General features: G+C 41.9%; 2 protein-coding genes across 2 annotated transcripts in view; one reads left to right on the forward strand and one right to left on the reverse strand.

Annotated features, from left to right (window-relative positions):
- Positions 1-1,165: 1,165 nt before the first annotated feature.
- Positions 1,166-5,031, reverse strand: LOC134660922 (enkurin). The gene is made up of 5 exons (XM_063516805.1): positions 4,852-5,031; positions 4,307-4,431; positions 3,487-3,649; positions 2,117-2,333; positions 1,166-1,334 (listed from the first exon to the last, which is right to left on the reverse strand). The coding sequence occupies exons 1-5, from the start codon at positions 4,935-4,937 to the stop codon at positions 1,167-1,169; spliced, it is 759 nt and encodes a 252-aa protein (XP_063372875.1). The 5' UTR covers positions 4,938-5,031; the 3' UTR covers position 1,166.
- A 263-nt stretch (positions 5,032-5,294) lies between these two features.
- LOC134660945 (pyruvate dehydrogenase phosphatase regulatory subunit, mitochondrial) overlaps positions 5,295-17,964 on the forward strand; it is a 30,859-nt gene continuing 18,189 nt past the window's right edge. The window contains exons 1-8 of the mRNA XM_063516832.1: positions 5,295-5,848; positions 8,065-8,277; positions 10,348-10,511; positions 11,456-11,589; positions 12,503-12,605; positions 13,302-13,403; positions 14,619-14,791; positions 16,626-16,818. Of these exons, the coding sequence (XP_063372902.1) occupies positions 5,601-5,848; positions 8,065-8,277; positions 10,348-10,511; positions 11,456-11,589; positions 12,503-12,605; positions 13,302-13,403; positions 14,619-14,791; positions 16,626-16,818 (1,330 nt within the window). The 5' untranslated portion in view covers positions 5,295-5,600. The remainder of the gene's footprint in view (positions 5,849-8,064; positions 8,278-10,347; positions 10,512-11,455; positions 11,590-12,502; positions 12,606-13,301; positions 13,404-14,618; positions 14,792-16,625; positions 16,819-17,964) is intronic.

The raw sequence follows: 17,964 nt of genomic DNA on the forward strand, positions 1-17,964 counted from the left end.
ATTTTATTTTTGTGTGAAAATCTTAATGCGGTTCACAGAATACATCTACTTACCAAGTTTCAACAGTATAGTTCTTATAGTTTCGGAGAAAAGTGGCTGTGACATACGGACGGACAAACAGACGGACAGACAGACAGACATGACGAATCTATAAGGGTTCCGTTTTTTGCCATTTGGCTACGGAACCCTAAAAAATCTGTTGACTTAAGTACTTAATTTCTGTTGACTTTGATAGCCCAGACTGTGCAAGTGTTATTGAAACGTCATAATTTCATAGAAGCTTTACGAGCTCTTGCATGTAGGCCAGGGCGGACACGCCATACATCAAAAATGATTTGCGTTTGTATGTGTGCGCGGCACACGTCTGTACACGCGTCATTGAGTTTCTGACGGATTCTCAGTAGAGCGACTTACGCACACATTCATGTCGCGGGCGAGGTAATCCGAATCGGGGCGGGGCGGTGCGTGTCCGTTCTGTATGATAATACTATTACTTATTCTGTGATGTAGGTATACCTAATACAGGACGTCTACGGCGCCCTCCACATGCACTAAATAGTCTGGCTTCTCATCGTTGAATTCCGCTTTCAAAAATGAAACAAATATTACACACACAGTTTTATTTCACACGCACATACACAAATTGGGCGGTATATACCACAATATCTTTCCATATAACAAAATAAAAGAGATTCTCTGACAAGAGTACATGAAGGATCCCCCCCCCCCTCCGTCTTTCACCCTTTGACCGCCAAGGATGCCGCGCCAAAAAATTTAAGCGGTTATCTATAGGGCCACCGTGCCTCACTCCATACATCAGTTTTTGTACCAAAAAACGCCTATTATTTTCGACATCGAGTAGCGGATTTATCAGTACCGCTACTTGATACTAGACGGTCTCGAGTGTCGCGACTCACTACAATTGTATTGAACTACAACTTATAATTATTACAAGCAGAACGAGTTGAAAATAGAGTTCCGGTTATAATATTAGCTTAAGATCATTAGACTTTTCGGTCGTCGCAACTTCTGTTGTCATGTAGCAGTGATAATTCCGCAACTCGATGTTAGATGTCCACTACTAAAATATATATATAGGCGTTGGCACCAAAACTGTATGGAGTGAGCACTCTATGTTTCCTATATTTCTCTATGATATTGTACACTCAATAAATGTAAATATACGGGTTCGACTCGACGAGCTGTATATCCTTCTCGAGCTGTTGCAGCTCCTGCTCCATCTTCACCTTCTTCATGATCTTCGGCACCGTGTCCGTGAGCATCGGGAGCTGGAGGAACGCCTTCTGCTTCAGCTGCCATTTGGTTTTCAGGTCCTGGAACAACACAAATACATGTGGACGGGGTAAGATTGAATGGGCTTTTCATAAGGGGTAAGATGAAAAGTCGCCCGTAATGCTTCGGCATATCAGGCATGGACGAAACTTACCCCAACGCACTTTTTTATCTAGCAAAGAAAACATTAATTACCTGGACAGTTGCAGTTAAAAGTGTACCGTTAAGTTTATTTAAAACCATTTTTATGGGTTATTATTTCTATTCAAAATCACGCGGACTATCGATTCAGAACGGAAAAAAGTGTCCGAATAATAATATCAGTTTTGTGCTGCATTTTTACATAAGTACATTTTGTATGGGCAGTCAAACTGACACACAACTCTTTTATGAAAAACTGGGGACACTTTTTTCTTTGTTTCAAACAATAGTCGTCATTCTTAGTCGAACTAACCCAAAAGTGGTTACTTAGGTTTTTTATTTAGAAATGTAACATTTATGTTATTTTAAATGTACGATAAAAACATACCTACTTTCATTTATTGAGCCCAACAAAAATAGAGTTGAAGGAACTGTCATAATGACCATCATTCGACGCGAGAGGTACCTATAAAGGAAGCTACTTCTTATCAACTCAGAGCAGTATATCTACTGTACCTAGTCTCATTTTCACAGTAGCATTGAGTTACTTAAGTTAAAACCAGTGGCCCGTTTATCAAAAGCTTGTAACTTGAAATACAAGTGGAAGTCCCTTTCTAACAAAAGCTGTCAAAAAGTGACATCCGCAAATGTGACCCTCAATACATATTTTTCTGGTAGGTACCTTAAGCAATTTCTCCCTCTCCTCATCAGCAAGTTGCTTGCACAGACTCTCCTGATGATCGTCAGCGTACTGTATGGCTTCCAGCTCCTTTCTGATTCTCCTGTTCCGTCGGACGAGGTAAGCCGGCATACGCCCGAAGTCCGGCCGGAGGCAGTATTCCGGGACCTCACCTGAGCCCTTGATCTTCTTAATGTGGCCGTCGCGGGTGTCTACTAGTCTGAAAACGTTATTATTGGTCAACAAGCTTAAGAGGGAAGTATTATATCAAGAGATCGGACAGATTGGCGTCATTGCTCGCAATAATGTGGACATGACTCCAAATTTGATTAAATATTTAATCATTTAATTATTTTAATTAATTTTTTTACTGAGATTTAATTTTGTTCCCTAGTCAATAAATAGCACTTAAATATATTTTTGGTATAAAAAATGAGTACCTACAGAATATTTGGAAAACATTATGATTATTTTTTTAATAAATTTACATTATAAGAAATCTTTGTGTTATTTATTGATTAGGAATCAAAATTAAACCTCAGGTAAGAAATTAATTAAATGATTAATTATTTAATCAATTTTGGAGTCATGTCCACATTCTTGCGAGCAATGTCGCAAATTTATCCGATCTCTGATTATATCACGTAGGTCCAAAAAGACACGTCCATACAAAAAGAGAAAACGTTTTTCCGCTTCTAAATATTTTCCATTCTCCATGATCTTTTAGTATGTTATTGACAGAATGAAAAACAAGGTCTATAGGTTTTTCGTTTTTCAAAATATGCAATACAAAAAATATAGAACGTACAGTCAGCATAACTCTATTAGGTACATACTAATGTGTATGCAGGGGTACCATCAAGCCTCATCAGCAAGTTATACCTAAGTAAAGAAATATAAGCAGCGGCATAGAGAAATATTAGTAAAGAAAGAGTGGTAACTCCATCCATCAGTTTTCTTACCAAAACGCGAGTTATTTCGTAGTCGAACATCTAACGTCCAGTAGCAGACATTGTCAGTTCTGCTAGTTGACAATAGATGTAGCGGCAAACAAAAACTCTAATGCTCGATAATTTTTAACTACCTAATATTATAACCAGATTAACCGGAACTCTATTTTCAACTCCTGCTTATAATATTTAGTTGTAAATTGTTTTAGTAGTACATTTTTCGTCAGTAGCGTAACTATATATAGTGACATCTGGTGTCAAGTAGCGGTAATGATAGTTCCCACTACTTGATGTAAGATGTCGACTACGAAATAACTCGCGTTTTGGTAAGAAAACTGATTTATGGAGTTACCACTCTTTCTTTACTTATATTTCTCTATGCAAGCCATCTTTGCTGATTAATTAAAACAAACAAAGTCATACCTCGGCTCAACTGGTTTACCCTTAACCTTGATGACTTTTTTAATGTTGACCACTTTAAAGTTGACCTTAGGTTTTTCTGGACCCTTTCCTGGCGGGGGTCGCCTCGGCACGGCGGGTAAGTCGCCCTTGACGCATTTGTGGTCTGACTTCTTTACGGGTAGACCTGGACAAAGGGAAGTTATTTTGAAATAAGTTTTTTGTCTCCATAATCTACCTGAAATCCAACCCTAGGTTCAGTACCTACGGATCAGATATCCCCTTTCCTTACATAGCTTCAATGCCTGCTAAGACCGGCTCACGGGTATCAATATATTAACGTTGTACCTGTGAATAACGTGGATTGGTTCCAGCATGCTTTCCACGTAGCCTGTAAGTGTTGGATCTTGATCCCCACGCCTTATAAAAGACTGCATATATCGGCCGATCGTAAAATCAGGCAGCTCATGAAATTCATCTAGGTATATAGTGAATCGTGGAACTCATTGTCTCGCTGAGTCGTCCACGGTGGCTCGCTAAGCGGGGCTTCCATTTCTGGACAGTTTGCCCTTCGGACATCTGAAGCTACCTAATGAACCTAGATCCTATTTACCTATCTATCTATTGGTTTAATGACTACCGTCGAAACATTAGAAACGAACTTTTCGATCGGCCGCTGACATACCTACCTATAGAATGCAAGATAAGAAAGAACTCACTATATCCCTCCCCCTCTTGGAGGAACACGTCTGGAGGATTGGCATTGGCATATTCCTTACTATTCATCATAGCAATTAGAACGGTTATAAAGATTAATACCTACTCAAGATGAAAGAGAACTCACTATATCCTTCCCCCTTTTTAAGGAACTGGTCAGGAGGGTTGACAGGCGTCTCCGCGTACCCAAATGTCCGACGCAGTTGAGGTATCTTTCGGGCCTTCAGCTGTTTCTCCAGCTCAGAGTGGTACCTGGTGGACATAGTCAAATATTGCGATCTAAAAGTAGGCTAAACATTTGGACACACAAGGGCGGATCCTGGGTTCATGACAGTATTGATATCATCATCGTCATCATCCCACGCAGACGAAGTCGCGGGCAGAAGCTAACAGTTGCGTGTAAAAGTAAAAGTAAAAGTAGGTACGGACCAACAGATACTTGGTCTTGACGTTTTGTCGTTTTATTATCTTTATCTTTACGTTAACACAACGTTAGGTAAGAGTAAACAAAGTTTAATCACTAGAGAGAGACAGATTAGTGTAGGTACCTAAAGTAAAAATAATAGGAAAATTTACTATAGTAAGTAGGTATGGATATTTTCTTTAATTTAGGCATTGAGAATGAATTTAGGTTGGTCATGTAGCCGTAGGCTAGGTACCTATTTCACAAACCTGGGTGTCTTCGGTGGTTCCGGTGGCGGTTTGTCGAGAATGGTGTAAATGTTTTCGTTGTGGTGTACGATTTCTACTATCGACATGCCTTTACCTACACAAAATCAGTAGCAAAAATATAATAAGATTTACCATAAATATACTAAGGCCTAACGCCACTTATCCACCGGTTTCCATGGAAACGAGTTGAAAAGTATAATGGAGACTTGGACACACTTGGACACAAACCAAACTTGGACAATTACAGTTTTATAAATTGTTATATTTAAAGTTACAAAAGAGAAAATATATAAAAGTTACAATTAACTTAATTTGAAGGCATTATATAGGTGTTATATATAGAATTAAATGTTAGCACATGTATTCCAAATTATATTTAAAACTGAACGCAAGATTTAAATATCTAGAAAAGAGTAATTTCAGCTTTTGCGGGTGGCAAAAAAAGGAACTAGAGAATATTCGAAGCAATTTCTTTGTGTTTCCATTGAAAATGGAAATGCGCATGTCCAATGCAATTTAATTTGAATGCTGGCGCCACTCCACGCCCGCAAATAGATCGTGATTGGCTCAAGGGCTGGACTGGGAAATATTTCGTCTGGCAACACAGCTGCCCAATTGTCAAAACAAAATGTCTTTTTCTTCGTGTTGATTCTTCCCTGCATATTATTTTTAGACATTTTACGTTTTATCCAATGCAGTTTTTCCGGAAAGCTGGTTTGATTTTAATTTTGAGGTGATAACCGGTGAATATGTTGATAAGACGGGTGCACAGACGCGAAGTTTCACGGTGCGTAAGCCTATTCGGCGCGGGGCACCGTCAGTTTTCGAGTCGCTTAGATGCCCTGGATCATGAAGAGAAGCTGGACGGGTGCCTGGAGAAGCTGCCGTCGGAGGCGAAGGTGGTGATATGCGGCGGGGGAGTGATGGGTGCGGCGGTGGCGTACCACCTGGCGAAAAGAGGCTGGGGCGACAAGACTATACTTATCGAGAAAGAGAAGTAAGCGTTTTTGAATAAATTAACTTTTGTAACGTAAAAATCTGCCGCTTAAGTCTTATTTGCCGTTTGAAAGTGAGTTTTTTTGGATGTTTAGCATACTTTCTTAGCTAGTGCTGCCAAATGTGTCGTAAATTGGTGATATGATAATTGTTCATTGATTTTTTGGTGCCAATACGATAGGTAGGTGTGTAGTGACAGTTGTGCATCGCGCGCTAGATGGTCGGTTGCGTAGTGCAAGCCAATTGCATTAACAATTGCATTGTTAAGGAATTTGCTTTTGTCCCTTCTGAGACTTCCTTTCAATGCTTTAGACAGTTTGATTGTGGAATTGGCTGGCCTGTTGTGCAAAAGTGCAAGTGCTTATTGAGAATAGATGAATCAATACAAAGAAACCTTAAGCACCTGTGGATATGAAGGTAGTTTTAAAATTGTAGTATTGATTGGGTTGGTTTTATTTTCATTTAATTAAGATTTTAAACTTATAACAGATATAAAATTTTAGTTTTTAATTATATTTTATTAGGCTCTCAATTACTTTCATGGTTTTTTTTCTGTATTGAGGGCTCTATTTTGAATCAATGGGGGGTAGTTTTATCGAGTATACAGTCAAAATTAATAATTGTTATTAGCACTTAAATTTTATAAGTAAAACATTTTTGTATAACCAGACTTTCCTGCTATTTTATTGCAATAATCTTGTCATAATGCAGGAGAGCACATGTGATTGCATACCTACAATTCCAAAAGTCATTACCGATTATAAAATATTTAAGCACTTGAAGATATTTTTATTGAGGGCATGCTTTTACAGTATTGTTGAGATCTTTGCAAATTAACTGATTATTACGCAATTATCATGCATGTAACTTTTTACTTTTAGTTCACTCTACATTTTTATTACCTTATCTGTAATTTTTTTGTTGGTGTAATTGTATTTTTAGAATGTTATTTCTTGTCATGTCCCGCTGTTATTTTATAATTTAAATCATGTGCATGTATTCGTTTGTAAGATTTTTCTATCACAAATTCATATTGTTATAATATAAATAAATAAATGAATGAAAAATGGTTGGTTTTGTTGGAGTACCCTCATATTTTAATAGACTTCAAACATACATACATATTTAAAAAAATAGTCCTGGTAAGGTGGAATACATACATAACTTCAGAACAGATATCCATGCTAATCACAGCCATCTCACAATGAAATACCCTTACTTCCCAGTAAGGACCAACACTTTAGGAGACTATCTTCTCTTTATCAACTCTGTTAAAATACCCCAGTGGCAGATCCAGGTTTTTGGGCTTAAATGTTTTTGTGAGGTAAAGGGAGGGGAGAGGGGGGGGCTGGAGCTCCTAACGGCGTTATTCATAAACATCTGCTAACTTAATCAGTTGATGATCGTCGTTTGTCCCTATCGTCTGTTATGCCATAGAGAGGGACAAACGATGATCATCAGCTGATTAACTTTAGCAGACGTTTATGAATAACGCCGTTGTCTCCCCTAAATCTGCTTCTGCAAAGTTTGTTTTAATGTAATTGTTGTTTTTTATTTTTAGTATTTTCACTAATTGATGTTATTGCATGTAAATTGCATTGCTGCATTTTGCAATTTGTATAATTTGCATAGTAATGCCTTTGCGACTTTTATGTTGTCATTTTGTTAATGAACAAATAGTTTATTTACTGCTGCCTGCGACTTTATTTTCTTTCCCAGGATTTGAAATGCCATATTTCTACTCAATCACTTCAGCGCTTTAACCCTTTAATAGTCAAGATTTAAAAAATACATGATTCAAGCCACATCGCCTCCTTAAGTCCTCAAAATTTTTAAGATACAGAAAAGTGATGTTATATTCTGGTAATTTTTGCTACCTATGGATAAAATATCTATAAGTATGCTATGCCCTATGAAGGGTTAAGTTGTCATGAGGTAACAGAAAGACAATATTAGAAGGAGTTTTGCTATGCATTACATGGCACAAGAATTGATATGACCAAATAAATATAATTTATAACTTTGCAAGGTTTCCTAAAAGGGGTACTAATATTTTTATATAATTTCATTTTCTCTAAACTATTTCCAGATGTTTAAGTTATGATTAATGAAGTAAGCGGTTTAAGCATGAAGGTAACAGACAGACAGGAGGAGTAACTTTTGCGTTTATAAATTTTATAATATTAAGTAGGAATAAAATAGTATTTGTCATCGCAGGGTCGGCGCCGGCAGCCGCTGGCACTCCTCAGGGCTCATCGGGGCTTTCAAACCGTCCCTCGCCCAGGTCAAGCTGGCGCAGTCGTCCATCAAACTCCTCGAGGAGTTGGAATCAGCTGGACGGAACACGGGATGGAAGCAGTGCGGGTCCCTGCTGCTGGCGAGGAATAGGGATCGCATGACGGTGTATAGGAGGATGAAGAGTCAGTCCGTGTAAGTACGTAAATATACCCACTATGAAAAAGCGGCCAAGTGCGAGTCGGACTCGCCCATGAAGGGTTCCGTATTTAGGCGATTTATGACGTAAAAAAAACTACTTACTAGATCTCGTTCAAACCAATTTTCGGTGGAAGTTTACATGGTAATGTACATCATAAATTTTTTTTAGTTTTATCATTCTCTTATTTTAGAAGTTACAGGGGGGGGACACACATTTTACCACTTTGGAAGTGTCTCTCGCGCAAACTATTCAGTTTAGAAAAAAATGATATTAGAAACCTGAATATCATTTTTGAAGACCTATCCGTAGACGGTACACGTATGGGTTTGATGAAAAAAAAAATTTTGAGTTTCAGTGAGTTTCCGAAGTATGGGGAACCCCAAAAATTTATTGTTTTTTTTCTATTTTTGTGTGAAAATCTTAATGCGGTTCATAGAATACATCTACTTACCAAGTTTCAACAGTATAGTTCTTATAGTTTCGGAGAAAAGTGGCTGTGACATACGGACGGACAGACAGACGGACAGACAGACAGACAGACAGACATGACGAATCTATAAGGGTTCCGTTTTTTGCCATTTGGCTACGGAACCCTAAAAATCCGCGAAAAATGCGCGCGTTGGCCGCGTAGCCAATATGCCAATCACTTACGCTTCGTAGCGATCGAAACGCGACTGTCACTGTCGTACTGATATGGAAGAGTGATAGAGACCTCAGAGACACAAAGCGTTTCGTTGTCATAGCGAAAGCGATTATCACTTTGGCTAGACAGGCTGCTTTGCCAATAACTATTCAATTCAATTCAATATATTTATCCATAAAATTGTTAATATTACAAGTACTTACATTTAGGAGTTAGTGCCTACATGCTAAACACACATTAAAATAACTAATAAATATATTATAATATCCACGGCACAAAACTAATTAACATGTAATAAAAATATGTCAAAATTAAAATTAAAACAATTAAATTCCTATTTATTTAACATTAAAAATGAGAGGTCTGTCGCCTGTATGCAGATAGTTCCAACGCCTCATAACAGGGCACTCACACTTTTCAATAACAGCACTCAGGAGGCTATTGGTACTCTCTCGCACTCTGCGCATCAGGGAGGCAACACGTTTCCGCAGTATCACTATTAAAAGTTTAATAACCCCTATGCCCTACGCTATATGCCAAGAAAATCCATTCTATGCCTTAGCACGTGGGGAAAGCGGCGTTGTATGGTGGTCAGTCTTCTATATTTACTTACAAGCCTCTGGTATAACCTAAGCCGTAACACATACAGAGTCTGTGCGGAAATAGAAGAGTCGTGGAATGTATGTGGCCCTATACATACGACGACTCTTCTCTTTCTGCACAGACTTTAGTGTAATGGATTTTAGTCCAGTAGATTGTTTTTAGGGTTCCGTACCTCAAAAGGAAAAAACGGAACCCTAATAGGATCACTCGTCTGTCTATCTGGCTGTCCGTCCGTCCGTCCGTCTGTCACAGCCTATTTTCTCCGAAACTACTGGACTAATTAAGTTGAAATTTGGTACACATATGTAGGTTTGTTACCCAAAGATGGACGTGTAACGTAAATAAATAAATTTTAAATATGGAGGCCATTTTTGGGGGGTAAATGAGAAAATTAAAAAATAAAGTTTTTCTAACTATATCGTGTTACATATCAAATGAAAGAGCTCATTGTAAGAATCTCAAATGTATTTTTTTTATAATTGTAGGATAAATAGTTTAGCGGTTATATGACCATTCCCCCCCTTATCTCCGAAACTACTGGGTCTACAATTTTGAAAATAGACCCAAAATAGTTCTTTACCTATCGATGACAGGAAAACCTAATATTAGAAATGTGAAGTCAAGCGTGAGTCGGACTTAATTACTTAGTTTTTGATGCTACGCCTACGGACTTTTTATAGACATTTCACTCACGTTTCACATGAAAAATACATTGTTAAAAATTGTGTAATGTACGGAACCCTTGGAACGCGAGTCCGACTCGCACTTGGCCGGTTTTTTAAACAACTTTTTTACAATCACATAATTTTTGGTACAGTTCATGGGGCATCCCTTGCGAGCTAGTCTCCTCTGCTCGCTGCCGGGAGCTCTGCCCCCTCCTGAACGTGGAGGACATCTTGGGCGGCCTCTGGATACCTGGCGACGGTGTGGCTGACCCCCATCTAGTTTGCATGGCGCTTATTAGAGAGGCTGTAGCCAAGGGTAAGTGGTGATGAAGTCTTGAAGGGGCAACGCCCCTTCTGAATATTTGAGACAGTTTCTGCATAATAAAAATAAGGTTTTTTTGAGGGAACCATACATGGGTACACATTACAGAACCTAAATCTCAACATTAGATGAAAGAATCTTCTGTATTTTATTACGTACTCCTACCCCCTTATTCACAAAACTAACTAATATGGCTCAAAGAGGATCTTGGCCTCCGAAACGAGAGCACACCACTTTTCCCGATCCTGCGCAGTTTCCTGCCAATTATCGGCTTGATGCTGACTCAGATCCGCTTCCACACTGTCTCCCCAGCGGTATCTGGGCCGACCTACCGGGCGGCCACCAGTCGATCTTCCCAGGCACGCCCTCTTGGCACGGTCCTCTTTCATTCTTAACCTGTCGTTTCCCACGATATGACGTCACCCATAAGCGTTCTGGCTCAAATATGAGCCACTGGGAGCTGACAGATTAATAGGTGATCGAACCAGCGAAATCTGTGGGATTTCGTTTCGCCGATGATATCGGCGTTTTTTTTTGTCCCCTACACTTTTTTTCAAATTTGAGATTTTTTATGTTATTTCTACTCAGAATCACGAGCTCTTTCTATCCTAATAGGAGAAAAAAAGTGTCCCAAAATTTCCATACATTTTTGGATCTTTCCATTCCGCGACCGCCATACAAAGTCTATGAAAAATGGTGACGTAATGGTAATAAAAACCTTAGGACACTTTTTTTCTCCTATTAGGATAGAAAGAGCTCGTGATTCTGAAAAATCCCAAATTTGAAAAAAAAAGTGTAGGGGACAACAAAAAAAAACGCCCATATACCTTATTCAAAAACCTCTGTTAAATTTTACCCTTTCCAACAAACTTATCCACGGCTTGTTAGACTTGAACTTGACATTATTTTGTGGAATAACTAACGTCGAATGCCCTCAGGTGTCGGCGTGATGGAGAACTGCTCGTTAACCGCCGTGCTCTCCAAAGACGACCGAGTGGCGGGCGTGGAAACCAGCCACGGGTCCATACAGTGCGAACACTTCGTCAACTGCGCGGGCTTCTGGGCGAGACAGGTGGGTGATTCCCACCAGGGATGTTGCGGATGCAGATTTTTTGACATCCGCGGATGCGGATGCGGATGCGGATATTTAAAGGCTCACATCCGCGGATGCGGATGCGGATGTCAAGATTAGGTACTTAGAAAACGTCAAATATTACATTTTTAGTATTTTTTTATTTAAAAAAAACGAAACGTTTAGTATTTGAGCAATAATATAGGTGCGTTATATTTAATAAACAGTAACTTGGCCGACTTTTCTGGATCTAGACGATTTCGTTATAGGTAATGACGAAATTACCTAGCACTTACGCCGCCACTAAGACGTTCCTGTACCGATTTGTTCGACATCCGCATCCGCATAAGCTCCGCATCGATTTTATGCGGATGCGGATGCAGATGCGGATGTTGAAAATAATGCGGAAGTTCCGCGGATGCGGATTCGGATGTTCGCAACATCCCTGATTCCCACGAGGCAGGTAAATAGGCTGCGAGTGCGTTTGTTGGGCCCAAGGCACGTCTACACAGATCGAGCTCCTTCGCGCGGAGATTTCCTCGCGAGACGGCTCGTTCTGTGTGGACACGCCAGTGACAAGCCACGGGTCCATACAGTGCGAACACTTTGTCAACTGCGCGGGCTTCTGGGCGAGGCAGGTAAGTGATGCCCACGAGGTAAGTATGAAATTTTCTGAGGTAATATTTCGGCTCAAACCTTAATCTGTTAAACAAAAGGGAATGTTTATTTTATGCACAGCGGCTAGCTACCGAATCCTTTACGAGTGAAAAGAACGAGACCGTTTAAAAAACAGTCTTACAGTTCTACTTGTATGGTTCAAATTGCTATTTGACAGAAAATCTTCCTCCTCGATTCTTATGTTTTGCCACTGTGTATAATAAATTAATAACTTATATTAATTTTTAATGAAAAGGTGGGTCAGCTAGCGAAGCCCCAAGTAAAGGTGCCTCTCCTGCCGTGCGAGCATTACTACCTGCACACGAAGCCGATTGACGGACTCGACCCCATGACACCAGGTAAAACTTAACATTATTGATGTGGTTTGTTAAAAATTACATTTTTATACGATGTTTTTTATATCTGACTGTACTTTTCCTCACGATGACGCGCCGCACAAGATAGGCGTGGCATTCAAAGGGTTGTACTTTTAACCGAAGCAATTTTAATACCCCAAACATAATAAGATTGCTATGTTTTAAGAGAATTACCTAGAGGAGTTCCATTCACCATATTGAGTCTGCATCATCATAATATTGCAGTATCAATGGATTTTCATAAGTATGCAAAATTTCAGCTCAATTGAATACCAAGTAATGATCGAAAATTGGTTCGCTAAAGGTAATAACAACATAGTTACACAGGAATTTAAACTATTAATAATATATTGTTTTTCACATTAATAATGTGGATATAGATTTAACTAGCGATGCGCCCTGGATTCGCACGGGTTAAGCAAAAACCCTAACCAATTATACACCTGAACCTTCCTCAAGAATTACTCTGTTGATAGGTGAAAACCGCATGAAAATCCGTTCAGTCGTTTTTGAGTTTATCGGGAACATACATACATACTGACAGACGTGGAAGGGGACCTTGTTTTATAAGGTGTAGTGATAATGAAATGTATCTATGAAAAACAAAGGATTTTGTTTTGACCCAGATGTTGATTACAGAAGTGTTGTAGTTGAGATGAAAGGATGTTATTTCGGCAGTGGTACGAGACCCGGACGGCTACATATATATGCGGGAGAGGGACGGCTGCATTCTGGCGGGCGGGTTTGAACCTGTCGCAAAGCCTGTCAACGAGGAAGAAAGTAAGTTCTTAAAAAAAACCTTATAAATATCTAAATAGTCAGTCAGGTGACAATCAAAACCGAGGAATTGCTGCCACAAAATCAGAGCCACATTTAACCGTACTAGTAATAAAACAAGGTTGATTTTTGTTCAACTAGCGACCCGCCCCGGCTACTCACGGGCATAGAGAAATAAGTAAGACAAGAGTGCTCACTCCATACATCAGTTCAGACTATTAATTTCAGTGTCTACATCTAGCATCGAGTAGCGGAACTATCAGTACTGCTACTTGACAATAGATGTAGCACCGACCGGAAAGTCTTATGCTTGTTATGCTGTACTTTTCGGTCGGTGCTACATCTATTGTCAAGTAGCAGTACTGATAGTTCCGCTACTCGATGCTAGATGCTAATAGTCTTTTTGGTACTAAAACTGATGTATGGAGTGAGCACTCTATGTATTTTTTTTCTCTATGGCACGGGTTACACAAGTGGGACACTAGACTATAATTTTTTTTATCGCGAACATACACACAAACAGACAGACGCGGTTGGGGACTTTGTTTTATAAGGTGTAGTGATTAGTTTTATGCAATTAAGTAGTGAATTTTGCAATATTATGATTTCTGACATTATATTAACTTGGTTGCCCTGGCAAAACCTATTTTTAGACCAATATACTCTGGTTAAGATATATTTTGTATTTTTTATATATTAAACATTGTTTTTAGTTCTTACTTTCCGGACTTTCATCAAAATAACTAACCTAACAAACGTATACCCTAGTTGTCCTGCATATGTTCTGAATACAGAATCTGTCTATTCCAATATCGGTCTTAAAATAACCCAGACTTCATTGAAATCTGTGTCGACATCTACCCTTAAACGGGATACGAAAAGTTGAAATGTCTACAAAGTTAACTGACAGCGCCGACGAAGTGACACACGTAGACTTGCCTAGTACTAAATGTATGGACGCTGGCCTGTAGTTGGTCGCTGGTGACGACGTATGTAAGTTTATAAACGAAACTAAAACATTCCTTTAATATATAATTATATAAACTTGTGATATCGCTCGCAGACGTATAATGCTTAATAAGATTAGTATACAGTCGACGTCAAACATATGTTTAGGTAAATTTTTCGCCTTATTACAAAGGTGCAAAAGTGTAAACATATCTTTGACGTCGACTGTACATAGAGGAGTTTGTTCAATAAGCTTAATCGTTTTTTTAGTCGACACGGCGGCCCAAAGATGCGTCCAAGAAGACTGGGACCACTTCCACGTGTTGCTGCAACAGTTGCTGCGCCGCGCGCCGAGCCTCGCGCAAGCGCAGTTGCACAAGCTGTGCAACGGGCTGGAAGCTTTCTCGCCCGACTGCAAGTGGATCGTAGGCGAGGCGCCCGAGGTATGTTACTGTAGCTGTTGCTGCAACAGTTGCTGCGCCGCGCGCCGAGCCTCGCGCAAGCGCAGTTGCACAAGCTGTGCAACGGGCTGGAAGCTTTCTCGCCCGACTGCAAGTGGATCGTAGGCGAGGCGCCCGAGGTATGTTACTGTAGCTGTTGCTGCAACAGTTGCTGCGCCGCGCGCCGAGCCTCGCGCAAGCGCAGTTGCACAAGCTGTGCAACGGGCTGGAAGCTTTCTCGCCCGACTGCAAGTGGATCGTAGGCGAGGCGCCCGAGGTATGTTACTGTAGCTGTTGCTGCAACAGTTGCTGCGCCGCGCGCCGAGCCTCGCGCAAGCGCAGTTGCACAAGCTGTGCAACGGGCTGGAAGCTTTCTCGCCCGACTGCAAGTGGATCGTAGGCGAGGCGCCCGAGGTATGTTACTGTAGCTGTTGCTGCAACAGTTGCTGCGCCGCGCGCCGAGCCTCGCGCAAGCGCAGTTGCACAAGCTGTGCAACGGGCTGGAAGCTTTCTCGCCCGACTGCAAGTGGATCGTAGGCGAGGCGCCCGAGGTATGTTACTGTAGCTGTTGCTGCAACAGTTGCTGCGCCGCGCGCCGAGCCTCGCGCAAGCGCAGTTGCACAAGCTGTGCAACGGGCTGGAAGCTTTCTCGCCCGACTGCAAGTGGATCGTAGGCGAGGCGCCCGAGGTATGTTACTGTAGCTGTTGCTGCAACAGTTGCTGCGCCGCGCGCCGAGCCTCGCGCAAGCGCAGTTGCACAAGCTGTGCAACGGGCTGGAAGCTTTCTCGCCCGACTGCAAGTGGATCGTAGGCGAGGCGCCCGAGGTATGTTACTGTAGCTGTTGCTGCAACAGTTGCTGCGCCGCGCGCCGAGCCTCGCGCAAGCGCAGTTGCACAAGCTGTGCAACGGGCTGGAAGCTTTCTCGCCCGACTGCAAGTGGATCGTAGGCGAGGCGCCCGAGGTATGTTACTGTAGCTGTTGCTGCAACAGTTGCTGCGCCGCGCGCCGAGCCTCGCCCAAGCGCAGTTGCACAAACTTTCAACAAACAAAGCCTTCTCGCTCGACTGCTAGTGTATCGTATGCGAGGCGCCCATGGTGAGCGTTAGATAGATGGGCCAAATTTTATTTTGTTGCCCAATATTTTTTTAAACAGTAACATTAGGCAGCTAATCAATGAAGTCAATATCTTTAGACAGATAATCAAGACCTGGAACCTCTGAATTCAATCTGTAGATAAATAATCAAGACCTGGAAACAGAATCATTTGACGTGTATGAAAGACCTGGAAGACCTGGATACCCAGCGCTCTCGGCTCGTTCGATATCGCGGAGCTTGGCTGTGCCCGTGCGCTAAATTCGTGACATCGAACGTTCCGTGGATGCTGTCAGCGACGTGAAGACAAGATACAAGAAGATTACATGCAGAAGAAACTGAAACATAATACAGCTGCAGACTACGTGTCTCGATGGATATGTTCTCGTCTAGTCAGAGCAATTTTTGAGGTTCTCCCACTTGTAAAAATGTTATATATAGATAAAAAATTAATAATGTTTAAGACACTGCCGTACTCGAACAATGACTATATGTCCACATCAAATTTAACTAAGTATTACGGCCGTGTTCGAACAATGCTTACAAGATGTCACAACGATAGGATACCGATCTGTCAGTGTCAAAAGTGACGTTTTTAGTTGAAGAAAGGTCACTTTTGACACTGACAGATCGGTATCGTATCGCTGTGACATCTTGTAAGCATTGTTCGGACACGGCCGTAATACTAATGTACAATGTTAATTTCATGTGGAAATATTCTAAAAACAAAATTAAATCCCACAGATGTTCAATTACCACGTAGCGGCCGGCATGAAGACCGTAGGCATATCAGCGGCCGGCGGCGTAGCCGAGGCGACTGTAGAGCAACTGACGGACGGCTACACGCGCTACGACATGCACGAGTTGGACATCAACCGGTTCCTGGGTCTACACAACAACAAGCGCTTCCTGAGGGACCGGATCAAAGAGGTGCCTGGTCAGTTCATACTTGTATTCTTGTCTACACGCTACGGCGTAGCCGATACCACCGTAGAGCAACTGACGGACGGCTACACGCGCTACGACATGCTCTAGCTCGACGTGAACCGGTTCCTGGGTCTACACAACAACAAGTGCTTCCTGAGGGACCGGATCAAAGAGGTGCCTGGTCAGTTCATACTTGTATTCTTGTCTACACGCTACGGCGTAGCCGATACCACCGTAGAGCAACTGACGGACGGCTACACGCGCTACGACATGCTCTAGCTCGACGTGAACCGGTTCCTGGGTCTACACAACAACAAGTGCTTCCTGAGGGACCGGATCAAAGAGGTGCCTGGTCAGTTCATACTTGTATTCTTGTCTACACGCTACGGCGTAGCCGATACCACCGTAGAGCAACTGACGGACGGCTACACGCGCTACGACATGCTCTAGCTCGACGTGAACCGGTTCCTGGGTCTACACAACAACAAGTGCTTCCTGAGGGACCGGATCAAAGAGGTGCCTGGTCAGTTCATACTTGTATTCTTGTCTACACGCTACGGCGTAGCCGATACCACCGTAGAGCAACTGACGGACGGCTACACGCGCTACGACATGCTCTAGCTCGACGTGAACCGGTTCCTGGGTCTACACAACAACAAGTGCTTCCTGAGGGACCGGATCAAAGAGGTGCCTGGTCAGTTCATACTTGTATTCTTGTCTACACGCTACGGCGTAGCCGATACCACCGTAGAGCAACTGACGGACGGCTACACGCGCTACGACATGCTCTAGCTCGACGTGAACCGGTTCCTGGGTCTACACAACAACAAGTGCTTCCTGAGGGACCGGATCAAAGAGGTGCCTGGTCAGTTCATACTTGTATTCTTGTCTACACGCTACGGCGTAGCCGATACCACCGTAGAGCAACTGACGGACGGCTACACGCGCTACGACATGCTCTAGCTCGACGTGAACCGGTTCCTGGGTCTACACAACAACAAGTGCTACCTGAGGGACCGGATCAAAGAGGTGCCTGGTCAGTTCATACTTGTATTCTTGTCTACACGCTACGGCGTAGCCGATACCACCGTAGAGCAACTGACGGACGGCTACACGCGCTACGACATGCTCTAGCTCGACGTGAACCGGTTCCTGG

The sequence above is a fragment of the Cydia amplana genome, chromosome Z (assembly GCF_948474715.1).
Source record: "Cydia amplana chromosome Z, ilCydAmpl1.1, whole genome shotgun sequence".
NCBI classification, from domain to species: domain Eukaryota; kingdom Metazoa; phylum Arthropoda; class Insecta; order Lepidoptera; family Tortricidae; genus Cydia; species Cydia amplana.